General features: G+C 39.4%; 1 protein-coding gene across 6 annotated transcripts in view; it reads right to left on the minus strand.

Moving 5' to 3' along the window:
- grid2 (glutamate receptor, ionotropic, delta 2) overlaps window positions 1-14,480 on the minus strand; it is a 444,752-nt gene that overhangs the window by 157,864 nt on the left and 272,408 nt on the right. For all 6 annotated transcript variants that reach the window (XR_015843122.1, XR_015843125.1, XR_015843126.1 and 3 more), the window contains exon 5: window positions 1,631-1,684. Coding sequence is in view for 2 of the 6 variants with exons in the window: in XM_088295450.1 (XP_088151576.1) it covers window positions 1,631-1,684 (54 nt within the window). In the remaining 4 variants the exon portion in view is untranslated. The remainder of the gene's footprint in view (window positions 1-1,630; window positions 1,685-14,480) is intronic.

The following is a 14,480-nucleotide window of genomic DNA, read 5'->3' on the forward strand; positions in this document are numbered from 1 at the left end:
GCAGACGCACGTGCTTATTTTGCTCGTTTTTAATCAAAGGCACGTCTCATAAATTATAAACAAGGCTCTTCAGGAAATGCATTAACATAAAATTAGAGCTAATGTTAAAGTTTAATTATGTTATCTTATGACCAACGGTCACATTAAAATGTGAGCAGGGAGGAATAACTAGCTGAATTCAAATTGTGAAGTTGCCCCCCTCCCAAAAAAAAAAAAAGAAAAAAAAAAAAGAAAAAGTTTACTAGTATGATTAAGATCGTGACTCGGTGGACTTCTAGTGCTCTCATTACCCCTCCCAGTGTTATTAATATTTAAGTTACCTCCCTATTTTTTTATTAGAAAACTAATTCTCATCTAAAAGGATTCAACAGAGGTCACAAGCAAGTATCGCCTGCTTAACAGCCTGAAAATAATTGTGAATTTAAATTTTGATAAGCCCCTTTGCATTCAAGAGTCACACTTTTTTTTTCTTCATGTCAAGTTAAGACACTAACTTTTATGTAAATACCAAGGATGGTTTTAGTTTATTTCTTACAAGCAGAGGAGAAAGGCCATACAGCAGATGCACAGAATAGCTGGTACTAAAGGTTTGGGGAACTGAATCCCCGTAATCAGGTACATTTAATTTAAATGATTATTTTGCAGGATTGCATTTTTTATGCGGGGAAATGGACGGCGCTGTCAAGTCCTCGTCGCGCTCAGACTTTTTGGCCAAATAGGATTTTATGGAGTCAAGTGGATAACTGGTTCAACTGTCTCACGTAGAAGCTTTTGTTGGCTAACAATTAAATGAGACATGTCATTGGATGGATATGTGTCTGTGTGCATGTTCTCCCTGTGCCAGCGTGGGTATCCTCTGAGTACTCCGGTTTCCTCCCACATTCCAAAAACATGCATGGTAGGTTAATTGAGCACTCCCAATTTGTCTCTAGGTGTGATTGTGAGCGTGGATGGTTGTTTGGCCTTGTGTGCCCTGCGATTGGCTGACAACCAGTTTCCCTGCTGGGAAAGGCTCCAGCGCGCACGCGACCCTTGTGAGGATGAGCAGCTCAGATAAAGGATGGATGGATGGTTTTCAAGGACAAACTAGTTTTATATTCCCTTTAAATAAATAAAAAATAGGATGCCTCAGAATTAAATCTTGCAATTAAGGCAATTAAATGAAATGATCATTTAAAAATCAGTTGTTATTTTCTACTTTTGGCAATCATCTACACGTATGAGTACTCAGGTATGCCAAAGGGTTTTGGGTGTAAGAAAGCCCCCAAAAAGTTGGGAAACGCTGGCCTAAAACACAGTGTGCTTGATTAAACATTATGTTGGAAGAGATTTTCATCAACAACACCAGATATGTATAATCCTCATTACTATGTCCATTTAAAAACATATGTGCTAGTGGTCCAAACTCTGACAGTGTGTTTAATGAAAATTCTTGCAAACTCATAACCTTTTGAAATGCATTGGACAGCGACAATGCTGAATTGTTTAGTCATGGAAAGCCCCACGTGTATCCGTTAATTCCCAAGAAAAGTGTCTTGGAGATTTTACTCAACATTAAGCTAGACAACAGAGTGTCAGAAAACTAAAATTCCAATTGATTGATTGATTTGTTCTATTTTCAACAACTCACCTCGTTGATGAGGATCCAGTGACAATCAAAGGCCACCAAGTTGGTCTCGACCACCTGCAACGCAACAAAACACTTAGCATAAAAAAAATAATGGATTGCAGAAAATTAGGGGTGGGAGTGGGGAGTAGTTTGAGATACAGTGAACTTCTACCTTTTGCACAATTTGTAATGGCTAATAGATGACTCAAGATGGCTACAAATCACGTTTCCTATTAGACAAAGCTATGGCTCGACTAAATGAAGCTCATGCGATCAACTTAAAATGATGCTATAACAAAATTTTTGCAGGGACATGGGCTTTAGCCTGAGGCCAAAAACAGCAGATAGGTGAGCTTTTGAAACAAAAAAAAAAAAAAAAAATTGGAAAATTCACAAATGCCAAATAGCCAATATTCAAAGTTTCATTCATTGTACTTTGTTACTGTACTTACCAGCAAATATATTTTCTGTTTTTACTTGATTTTTTGGTTTTTGACGGCTTTTAACATTTAGTTTCTAAGTTTGTAGACAGATATCTGGCATTTTCATTACATACTTGTTTTTTTTTGGGTCCAAACGCCGCAATTGAAGACATCACAAAAGACAGAACTAGAGAGGCAAACCGTGGTTAAGAGTTTGGGAGAATGACTGATTGATTGATTCATTGTTATCTTGGGAACATCTCGAGCAGAGAAAAAAGCAACAGGTGCTTTGTTCACCAATGTGAATGAGGTGGCAAACGATTTTGAAATGTAAGGTAACCCCGGCACTGACCTTAAGATTTTTGTTTGATATTGTCAGCACCAAGAATCATTCCTAGCAAACGCATTGTCTTGAACCACCCTTATAACCACATATTTCTGTCAATCAAAAATTCTTGGTTGAATCTGTCAGAACACATGCACTCAAGGTGTATTTTTTCACCATTTGACAATGCTCGTAAATCTCTGGAAAAACGTTGGGAAGAGTCTTTTTTGTCTGTATTTCAGAGTCTGTATTTCATCAGTGATCATTAAAGGTATTTTGGTGACTCTAAAAGAAGGTGCAATTTGTCCTTATAAATGAAAACCTTTAAATACAATTGAGAGTAGTATTTATTTTATTGTAATAGAATGCCCTATGTGCCATCACTCTCCGACACTCCACATATCCTCTCGTATATCATTAGCTATAATTGCCTATATATCATATAACACTTCTTTAAGCCCGTAAACAAAAGGCAACAGCTGGAGAGGGTGACGGCGTGTGGCTAATAGCGCTTTAATCTCCCACAGTGTCTCCATAAAACTTCATCATCGTAACTCTGACGGTCGCCATAAAGCATTCCGTCCACGGACAGAAAGAACGCGACTGGACGTAGAGTGATGCCTCACAATTAAACGCAAGATCTCTTTCCACTCATTCGCCAGTCGACCATAAAATGTGATTTTGAAGACAATTTCACTCATATTTGATGCTTTCGCGCCATAACAGCACAATGAACAGATTTTATGTTGATTTCCGGGCTTGTGAAAATGGTTATTATGTTAAAGAAAGTATGTAAGATGTCATAAAACACGGCTGTCATAAAATACTCTATGTGCTGTTGTGTTTGCTGACGTGAGGGTGTGTGCCAGTGCAAGTGTTACCAGTTTATTCCATTATAATCTCCCAGTGGCAGCCGCCTGGACAGATGTTTGCAGCTAATGAGAGAAAGGACACACTCTTATAACACCACCCATGACTCCTCAGGGGTTGAAGCTCTTCAGTGATAGATGAAAACGTGTGCCGTCGCTAAATAAGCAACCATGTTAGATTACAGCTGAGCCCACAATACACACTCTGTTGTTTGAAAGGCTAAAAAGGGTGTGACTGTGATATTTTGTGCTTTTCCATACATATTACTCATGTTACAAAGGGGAGGACAATTTCAGGTACGTTTCTAGAAGGTTTATGGTAAATTTCAGGTTTCACGGCACAGGAAATCACTGTTTCATGGTCGCCAGAAGATGAGAGGGGTGTTTAGTTGGAGTGTGTGGCTGCTAATTTTCTACCTCAGCCTACCTTGGAAGGTATCAGTGCATGTTCAGCAAGGATTTCAGTCCTGCTTTTGTTTTGATTCCTCATTAAAAAAAAATGGCCATTCAAGAAACAGGTTTTTCCGTTTTTAATTAAAAAAAAACTAAAATATGCACCAGAAGTGAGTTATGTGCACATGTAGCAGAGTGTATGACTTTAACAAACAACTCCGGCTAAATTTAGCTCCTACCTGACATCTAAAGATGTCAGCATTGTGGTCAAGATGTAACGCTAACAAATTCCGGTGAAATTATTGAAAAGCTTGAGGGCATTGATGCCATTGCGTTGCATCTTTGAGCGTTATGGAAAGAGCGTGAAAACTGCCAATAGGTGAGTTTTAGCAATGAATAGCTGAGGATAGGCTCTACAGAAAACAACAAAAATTGTAAATCGGCGAGGGATTCTCTGTATACGACCATAATTGTTCAAGCTTTAGAGTATGTGTGGGCGTCGTCATCAGCACCATCTTGGAAAAACTGTGAAACTTTTTCAATCTTGCTCTTGCCCAACATAAAAAAAGAAAAACAGGATGCTCCTTCTTCCCAAACCAGCCCATCTCGCCGCCATCCATGCATAATATGCACTGCCATAGCACGGCTTATTTGCATATGGATGGCATAGGTAGTAGCCATGGGAGAATTCCTTTCGATAAATTCCCCGGTGCATTTAACGTCCCACATCCTCTGCTGGAGGAGGAGGATAACAACAAAAAAAAAGGAGAGAGGAGATGATGATGGACTTCACAGGGAAGATCGCCGCAACAGACCATGGAGAATATACTACGAAGAGCACATCCTCAGCGACAGCAACTGCGAGACCCAAAGCCTCGGGGCCAAACAGCCATCATGAAAGAATGAAGCTGAGATTCTTCAGTGGGAGCACCACCAGTGTGTTTTTCCCAGTACATGCTGCTCTGCTGGCGAGAGTCGCATCCAAGCTGTAACACACCAGCCATCTTTGATTCGGCAGTGGGGAGGAGGCGGATGAACAAGCTGTTTTCCGTTACAGATAATCCCAACAACTCCCACTCACGGGCAACTGGACGGACTGCAGAGCACTTCGGCAGACAGCCTGGATCAGCCTTGCACTCATGAGAACCAAAATATCTTTAGAAATGATTGCTTGTAGATGAAATGCATTCCAATACACAACTGTTTGAAAACAATATTAGGCTACATTTAAAACAAATAGTTCACGTCACACGTTGTCAGTAGAGTAGGCTGTAAAATTGGCTCTACATTAAAAGACTTGCAAAGTCAAGGGAGAATTTTCTTTGTCTCCTGAGGCGCTTTGCAAACTGCCTGTAGAAGTTTGTGTTTTTTTTTGTTTTTTTTTAAGCAATGGACTGCATATGTGGACTGTTCTGTATAGACATCACTGACACGGAAGGAGGGTAGCCGGTGGGGGGGGGGGGGGGTTACGAAGCCCACCTGGCAAGCTTCACCTTTGGAGGGAGCCAATTTTAGATTGCCAGTAAAAGCCAACATGTGTTTGGATCATTGTTCTGCACAGATGGCACAAACATGGATTGATGGTACCAAGACAAATCAACATATTTCTGCTTTTGGAATTTGCATTTGAATCTTTTTTGCGCTGCCTATAAAAGCCAACATTTTTATGATCATTATGTATAGATGCTGGGAGTAAGAAGTTGACCCATCAAGTTTTCACCTTTTGCAGTAGAGTCAGAGGCCGCTTTGTGAAAGACGCACTAGCGTGGATTGGGGGTATAAAGTGGAGCCTGCGAGTGTCTGGCTTCGGAGGTAGTCTCAGAAACCCACTTTGGCAATTTTCGGTCATTTCTCCATCTTCGTTATATAAATAAAGTGGTATTGTATTGTATTTTACTAATGTTGCTGTTTTATTTCAAATAAAGGTGAAGAAAGTCGACCTGGATAATTTCCAACTATATTGGTATGATCAGATACGCCTTTCACGCAGTATTAAACGTTGTCTTTTTTGCTTTTTTTGTGCTCCTGACTGTGTGGAAGGAAGCGGCAAGGAAAGGGGAGGAAAGTCAACGTCTGCTGTAACTAGTGCAAAGTGGCGGCGGCGGTTTTCTGCTTTCAGACTGCCTTTTTTTGTATGAATGGAACAAGTATAACTAAACCAACCCCCAAAACTTCAGCACTGACACACAGAGTAAAGGTGCAAATTTGACATGGCAATTTTCCACCCTTCGAGGAGTAAGTCATATCAGACGTTCCATTCACACTTCCCGGAAAAAAAACCAAACAATTTCCACAATTTCTTCTTGACGCTGTTCAACACGGACACGGACCGATGTTAAATTGAGTCGTGTATCAGAAGCCTCTTTTCCTTGCCTATGTAGCCAACATTTAACCACCGTTTTTTTGTATTCTGTATAAAAGCATAGCAACTGCTCAGACACTGAACACTGACACAGAACGGTAGAAAGAACTTGAGCCAACAATGTCACACCTTTGGAGCTCAGACGAGTATAACAAAGCATGCTTTCCCAAAAGCTGTCACCAGTCAAGCTACTTTTCTTCAAATCTCAGAGTGTTGGGTTGAAAATCACCTTCGCCCTTCACAAATAATGTAGAATTAAACACATGACTGCTGCTGGATGACATATTGTACTGTATACGCTGTGCCGTTGTGCCATTTCAAATAGGCATCAAAAGATTGCTCGCTCCAAATCAATGAAAGTGAATAAAAAGCATGAACAATCATCATCTGAAGCATTTCTACATGCTAGAATTGTAAGACAAGCAAAGGCCGTGTAGATGGTGATGGGAGCTTTAAAAGGAAGGCAGGTCATGGCTATTGAATAACGTAGTCCAAATTGAAAATGAGATTAAGTGTAATTTAATGCTACGCTCTATTTGGGATCAAATATAGCAAATAGCCTGCAGGCCAAGCCCTCCAACATCTGCATATCAATGCTTCCCATTTACACGCACAAACACGAGCGGAGAAGAACATGCAGAGAAAAATGGGATGCAATCATCCACATCAAACTCATCCAAGCATCTGTGTCGCTGGCCGACCGCAGATTTGACATGACTCAAAACCAAATTTCCCATGGAGATCAATTATTATTGGTATGGTTCCAATTTGTCGCCATCGGGAAACACAGATCAAGCGCTACCTCTTAATCACATGGACTTAACCAGATAGCGGCTAACGCCAGAAGCTAGTGAAGCAGTTTTCGTAATGATTCAGTGCTCCTTCTTAAACAACGTAAACTCTTCAGAATAGTAAAAAACGCAATCTATTAGCTTGACGCCTTCTCCATTACGCGTCCGTCAAGGTCAATCAAAGCCTGAGTACTTTTACCTTTTATTATTTTTGTTTTATAATATACTACAGGTCACTTATTTTCAGACTGTCCACTAGGAATGGTAAAATCTTTGTAACTTAAAAACATGATCTACAAGGGGGAAGCTCACTCTGTTATTCCTCTGGGAGGCAACATCAAAAAATTTACCTTTAAAGAGTTTACCTTTGCTTTACCTTTATTATGCACCACTTAATACACAATATTTGGGGGTATTCAGCTTTCGGATGAAATTTTAGTATGTCCCTAAAATGCACTCTAACCTTTACAGGTGGACTTACTTTGAACTTCTCTGAACTTCTGAATGCACGTGTCCATCTCTTAATTGTGTCAATAATTGCGCTTGTTTTTCTTTTTTAGCTTACATTTCTGTTCCTTTCTGTACTTTTCTAGTCTCTATGTGGCACGCAACCTGCTGTGACACTCGGTAGCCATTTACTTCAAAGAACATCTTTTGTTACTGTTAGTTTCAGTTGTTAAATGTTGTTTTGGTCTTATTAAGCCAAAAATGTCAATAGCATTATGATGAGGGAAATTTAAATATAATATAATTGAAACAGGAAATATGCCAGTCGAGTTGTTGCTCAAATATCTGAGTTAAGTTTTACTTAAATGTATCCGTGATATACAAGATTTTGTAAAGTCAAAAATGTTTGTTGTCAAGAATGCTGAACTATTTAAAACATTGCATGTAAACTTAATCATGGTTTTATGATGGAGACTGATTACTTTTTTTCAATGTGAAAAAAAATTTAAAAATTTTCACAGATTGTTTTCACAATGGAAAATGGAGCTAATTGATTGGGTGTAGTAAAAATTGGCAACATGATATGCAGCCACTGGCTGCCAAAAACATTCAAACACGAAAAACTGGATACGTAGTGTGTTTTCATTGTACAAAAGAGGTCTAATTTTCACAATTTTAGGCAGTTCCAAGCTGTTATAATAACATATCTGAGATGTGCTTTCAAATAAATACCTCAAGGATCAGGGAATATCTTGCACTTTAGTTTATCCGTTTTCTGTTTTTTTTTTTTTTTGTTGTTGGTTTGTTTGTTTGTCTTTAATTAGCTCAACCGGGCCTGCCCTGATCAAGCTCCATACACAGCTGAGTCATTGGCGAACGATTTTTGTTACCATGACATTTGTGGCTTTGGCGACTACTTGAAAGTAGATCCTAGTCTGGGGAAAAAAGTGAGCACCTATCCGGACACGAAATGTATTTTAACGTGGCCGCATTCACTAAAGGATTGTGTGGCTTCTACGGAGTGCTAAGCAGTAAAAGTGGAGCAAAGAAATAGCGTCATATTCACAAACAAGTGCAGATGGTGAAATATTTCATTAACTGCGTCCATGCAGATCACGCACTGTGCATAATGCCACATGCAGACCAGTACAAGACATGTAGTGAGGGTGTTATGTAAATTAGCACCAGAGACATTTCATGAATAAAGCAGGTAACAAAAGAGTTTCATGGTTGTTTGATTTCACACTTGATAGGAGAGCTGGCACTCCAGAGACCCAACTAGCCTTGGAAAAGTCCATTTTCCATAATATGTCCCCTTTAAATGATGCAACCATGTTGTCAAAAGGGGACGTCATCACAATAGGCAGAGGCCCTCTCGTCTCAAAGCTCCAAAATGAATGACCAAATCTAACATCATAAACCAGAAACCTCTCAGGTAGGAAATATAGAGGAGAGTAATGGCTTACATTATCATCAAAGTACTCTGAAGTAAGTTGAACTAATGGAGCGTGATTACCAGGTCCATTAAAAAAGTCACTAAATGTGCACACAAAAGCTTTAGTCACCATAAAAACATCTAATAATAATATTGTGACCAAAAAGGCATCCTGTAGCTCTTTTGACGACATGCATACCAATTAGGGCCATGTTTAACACAATATTTTTGTCTCCCGTTTCCAAAATAAATATTCCTGCAGTTGTCACACTGATAAATAGAAGTAATAAGGCTTCTCTTTTCTCCCCCAGACAGTGTGCGTGTTTGCAATGGATGGAGAAACATTTGTATTGTGCGCTCACTATTTGTGTTAAGACAACAACATAAATTGATTTCTCTTGCCGAAGACCACCATCCATCCATTTTCTGTACATCTTAACCTCTAGAGCAGGGGTGGGCAAACTTTTTGATTGGTGGGCCACAATGGGTTCTAAAGTTTGACAGAGGGGCCTGACCAGGAGCAGATGGATGGAGAGTTTTGGTAACCTCACCTCATCGGAGAAAAAAAATAAATTTAATTTTAATTGAAAGTGAAAAAACGCATTACAACAATATATATGTCTTTGAAAAACCACAGTATTTAGAAAATAAAACATGAACAAGGTTTATTCATTTAATTTTTTTCAAGTTCGGCGGGCCAGAATAAAACATTGAACAGGCTGCATGTGGCCCCCGGGCCGTAGTTTGCCCACACCTGCTCATGAGGGTCAGATGTGAATTGGAGCTTATCTCAGTTGTGTTGGGCGAGAGGTGGGGTACATTGTAGCCAATCACAGGATACACAAACAAATCATTTCCACTCACAATCACACCAACGGACAATTTAGAGTCTTTAATGAACCTAAATGCTAAATCCAAACAGGATGGCTGGAGCAGAGATTTGAAGCAAGAACCTCTCTCAACGCTGAGGAAGGCCAGCTAACCACTAATACATCGTGCTGTCAAGCACAATACATACAAGAACGAACCAGTATAAAAGATGTATAACTAATTTTACCTTACCAATGGTTGTAATACTCAGTGAAGTTATTTAAGTATGGTAATTGCATATGGCAGGGGCGTGAAACTACGCTGCATCCTGCAGAGAGTTGTTTTCTATGCCATGTGCACATAATGGAAGATCGTCTTTAGTAGCACACAGGCAGCCATTTACAGCATCTAACAAGTCGCCACAATACAATACAATACCTAAAGGTGTTGGCGGTCTTACATTGGTACTGCCGTTTTGGTTAACAACTTAGTTCAAATGCTGTTGATTGTGTTTCCATGTATGAATTAATTAATGTTATGGTATCTCCTCAAAAGGTGGCCATCATTCTCTTACTACTAAGTCGAAGAATGTGAGAGAGGTAAAAAAAAAGTTTTGTGAAGAGCAAAGGGTGAATATGCAGGGTTTGCTGGAGTCATTTTGACTTGGCAAAATGTAATAGAGAACATTATTTAATATCAATCGGGCCTTCTCATATTTGTTGAGAAAATAACCAGCCCCCGCGGCTACTATTTTGCGCAAACAGGGTCATTTCCATCAAGGCACTGTGCATATAAGCCCCAGCGAGGGGGGTGCAAATGACTTCTCAGGCCTTCATTTTCAGAATAGCTTATTTTATTCAGGACACTCTGTGTAATTAAATCTTTTGCTTCAAAGCAATGGAGCGTACCACGACACACGTCGGTGGGGTGGTCAAAGGCCCGTGTGCTCCGTTCCTCGTGGCTAACGACTTGAAATCACTGCTATTATGGTGGCTTTAATTATTCGGATCCAGCAGTGGTCACGCGACAATAATCGACTGGTGAGTGAGTGTGTGCGTGAGAGTCGTCACAATCGACAAAAGTCACCAAACGTCCGGTTGACGTAGTCTCGCTCGCCCTTGCTCTTCAGTACAGCTCACGCACTATTGACATTATTGATGAAAAAAAAAAGGAGAAAGAAAACCACTGTGAGAGGAAAAAAAAGGAAAGACATTCTTCTCAGTTTTTTTTTTTGCTTTTTGTTTTATACTATCCGCAGACATTTCGATACGTTCATCTCCACTGCACCTATTCATGCCTCCGTATGTTGAGATAGAAAAGGTCTTTGTGCGTACGTGCTGCAGTGGCAAAAGGTAAAATGTATGGAGCCCCCACACATTTTTGTGTGTGCGTGTACATGAGCATGTACATGTACATACGCTCTTTGGCCTTTTAGTTACTGACTAGTCCTTGAATTCAAGCGGCTGGAAAATCCATTGAGAGGGGGTCGAAAACAAACTGGCACAGACACATGCACACACACACACACACAACAATGCAAGCTGACATTTAGATATGAACAATCAATAGCTGGACAAATATAGGGAAGTGTCTTGAAAGGTCTAACGTAAAGATAACAAGGCCAGACTGCACTGGCTGAAACATGTTGAAGTCAAAAAGCACCATCGAAAAAGCAGCACTTACTGCTCTGTGAAGTTGTAATAACGGGACATTTGGGTTTGGTCACGTGTCGGCTGAATGTGCCACATTCCAAAAAAATTAATTGACAAGTGTCATTTGTCAGCTTGGTGATGATGTGGTACTTCCATAATGGGAAACACAAACAATGTTGTCTTTGTTGGGGTTCACATGCGCTTTGCATTTTGCACTCGCTATTTTTAGGTAGGTAGTTGAAAGTGCGGCAAGCGATGGCGCTGCCCCGAGTCGCCATGGTAACAAGGGGTTTCAGCGAGGCAAGAAATGGGGTGTAAATTATACTGTAATTCTTGACCTTTGGGGCATTTTAAAGAGCACGTGTCACAGTATTAAGGCAGCTGAGAAATGGTGTGAATTCAGTGCAATAAAAACACTGAGAATGAAGTCGCATTTTAAGAATCGACGGGCATAAAAAGTAGTTAACTGCTCTTCATATATTACAATACCATAAGTATAAAAATAATTTAAAAAAATGGGTCTTAACTTTAGTGTCACGGGTCATGCTTAATTTTCACTCAGGGTTGTTGCAAAAAAAAAAAAATATTCCATGAAAAAGCAAAACGTGCACTGGTTATTGATTTGGTGCTTGTTGAAACGAGGTCACCACTAAATAGTTTTGGGTGACTTTAGAGGCACTGCTGTTGGCTAGTTCAATATTAGATGTTACCATGGCGACAACACCTTGCTGTAATTTGAATGCAAATAAAATGAAAGTCGTGAGAATTTAGTAGGACACTGTTGGAGTTGAGTCACCGTGGAAATGAGAAGTAGTTAGTAAATCAACCTTTAAAAGCCAAACTTAGTCCAATGCGTGTTCGTTTTTTTGTACTCAAGAAGAAAAGGGTCAAATAAAGACTCAACAACTGATTAGAGTTCCGATATTTAGTTTCTTAAATTTCTCGAGTTCAGGAAATAGTACAAAGACAGATATCTGGGCGGCTTTTTCTTCATCTCACGAGAAACTGCACTCGGGCGAGTACAGTCGAAAAATGCGCGCCATCTTTCAGCCCAGCTTCAGTTTTTGTAGGAGTTTGTCAAGGTTATCGTAGGTTGAATCGGTTGAATCGGTAGTCCTCGCTCCCTCCCACGGCACGGGTCGACGTCCAAGGGAAGGTCTTCCCCAGGTTCGTCATCGTCTGGGTAGTTGATGATGGTCGATTCCCGTCTGGCCCCGTAGACTGGCACGCCAAGGCTGGCCTTCTCCGGCGGGCCGTCCCTCCGTCTCTCTCTCCGCAGGCATTCTTCTGTAATCTTGTTAGTGTGCATGTGTGCGTGTGTATGTGCAAGTGTATGTATATGTTTGTGTGTGTAGGCGTATGTGCATGTGCTCCGATCTCCAATTGTTATGTCGTTCGGAATGTGTTTTTCTTTTGATAGCGTCTGTGAGTCCTCCAGTGCCCAATTTGGTATGTTTGCATCTCTACAGCCAATGTGGAGAATGTGCTTCGTCGTATTTGTCCACAAAGTGCTGTGAATGTGAGGGCAGCTCATGGAAATGCTATTCTCACTACTGAGAATTTCAATAAAGTACTATAAATTTAGCATATGAGAATAATATAATAAATCAGTAAACATCAGGCCTACAATCCCAGTCATTGTTGTGACCCGTGCTTCTAGTTTCATTTGATAAATGCTTCTTGTTTCATCACTGTTTAAAATATTCAGTAAATATGAACCTGCTAACTTTATCGACATTTTGTCCCGCATGTGTTTAAAATAATGCCAGTAATCGTAATAGAATCCTTCAATACGAAATGGAAAAAATATATATTTTTTGTCACATGCTAATAATGTCACAGTTGACACGGATACAGACACTAAAGTTTCACATACGGTACTTTCAATGCAGTTTGGGAGCATTTATTCATGTGTTCATTTAAAAAAAAAAAAGAACAAAAGCCAAGCTTTTTCAAGCAACCTTTAATTATGTCGACACCCTGCAAGTACATTTTGCATTTTAATGTAAAATTCACCATCTCAGGAACATTAATAACCAAAAATAAAAGTGCTCTGATCTCAGGCTGACAAATTGTAGAATAGTATTTGTGGGTCTGACTACATTCAGTCAACACTATGCAGTCATTTTTCTTTTTTTAAGCAAGCGCGGCTGTCAGATTGCTCGACAATGCATGCTGTCACTTCCCCAAAAGCTTTGCAAACTTTTTTGGGTGTGCTTGACTTGTTTACAAAAGAAAAGCTTCTGTTAAAAAGGGATAAGGCGACGTGACAGAAACGTTCTGCAATGAAAATGCAGGGACAGTGAAACGTGTCATGTGGCTTGAGTGGGCCCGTACACACTGGACTGTGACTCAAATATACTCTCTGATGCTCCTTTTGAAACACTACAAGATCCAACAAAATACAGCTTTTCTAAATAGGGTTTGGTTTCAAGTATGTTGACGTGATACATCACAACTGAAAGACAAGCTTCGTATGTCAGAGAGGAGCCGAGTTTAGCCCGGGTGGTTTGTGGTAGGCAGAGAGTCTTCACTGCATGTGCACACTTCTGGTAAATTTTTTTTCTAAATCAAAATATCTCTAAACCGAATTGGGCAAGTTACATGCAAAATATATATATATATATATATATATATATATATATATATATATATATATATATAATAAATAATATAAAATAAATAAAAGATAATGTTTCTACCGTCAAAGTAATACGTATTACTATGAAGTACAATTTTAGTTCTCAATTAATTCTTTAAATAAGGAATACATTAAAGTTTAATGAGGTCTATATTGCATCTGCGAATTGTAGTTACCAAGAGTAACTTAATTACAATAATGTATTGATATCGAATCATTTAGACAAGCCAAAACTAATTTTCTATGCCTTATTTATTTAACTCCTTGGTCACAAAGTAGAGCCATACAGAGATTGAAGAAAAACGTCTAGACATGAAATGTTTTAACAGTTTATACTATTTCAATAATTAAAAATATAAGTGCACTTCAACAATGAGGTCTAACTGAAACCAGACACGGTATGTTTTGTCATGAAGTATTTTGGAACCTGAGCAGTAATAAAAGAAAAGAGCATAAATAATGATTTGCATTAAAAAAAAAATCAAAATCTGGTTTATTTCACTCCCATAAAGACAGAGAGTGAACCAACAACATGCCTTAATATTTTCTTACCTGACACACACCCAAAATAGTGACTGGATTTCCAGCTACAAAACGCGCGTCTTGCTGCTTTCCTCCTTTGTTATTCTTCATGCGGTTGAACCGTGAGATGGCGCATGTGATGTCACGTTCCCCAGACGGAATGTTAAATTGTCAAGTTTCAGAATGCTCCAATTCAAATTGT

Source organism: Idiotropiscis lumnitzeri, chromosome 1, assembly GCF_059441095.1.
Source record: "Idiotropiscis lumnitzeri isolate Australia: NSW breed Sydney's pygmy pipehorse chromosome 1, RoL_Ilum_1.0, whole genome shotgun sequence".
Taxonomy (NCBI): domain Eukaryota; kingdom Metazoa; phylum Chordata; class Actinopteri; order Syngnathiformes; family Syngnathidae; genus Idiotropiscis; species Idiotropiscis lumnitzeri.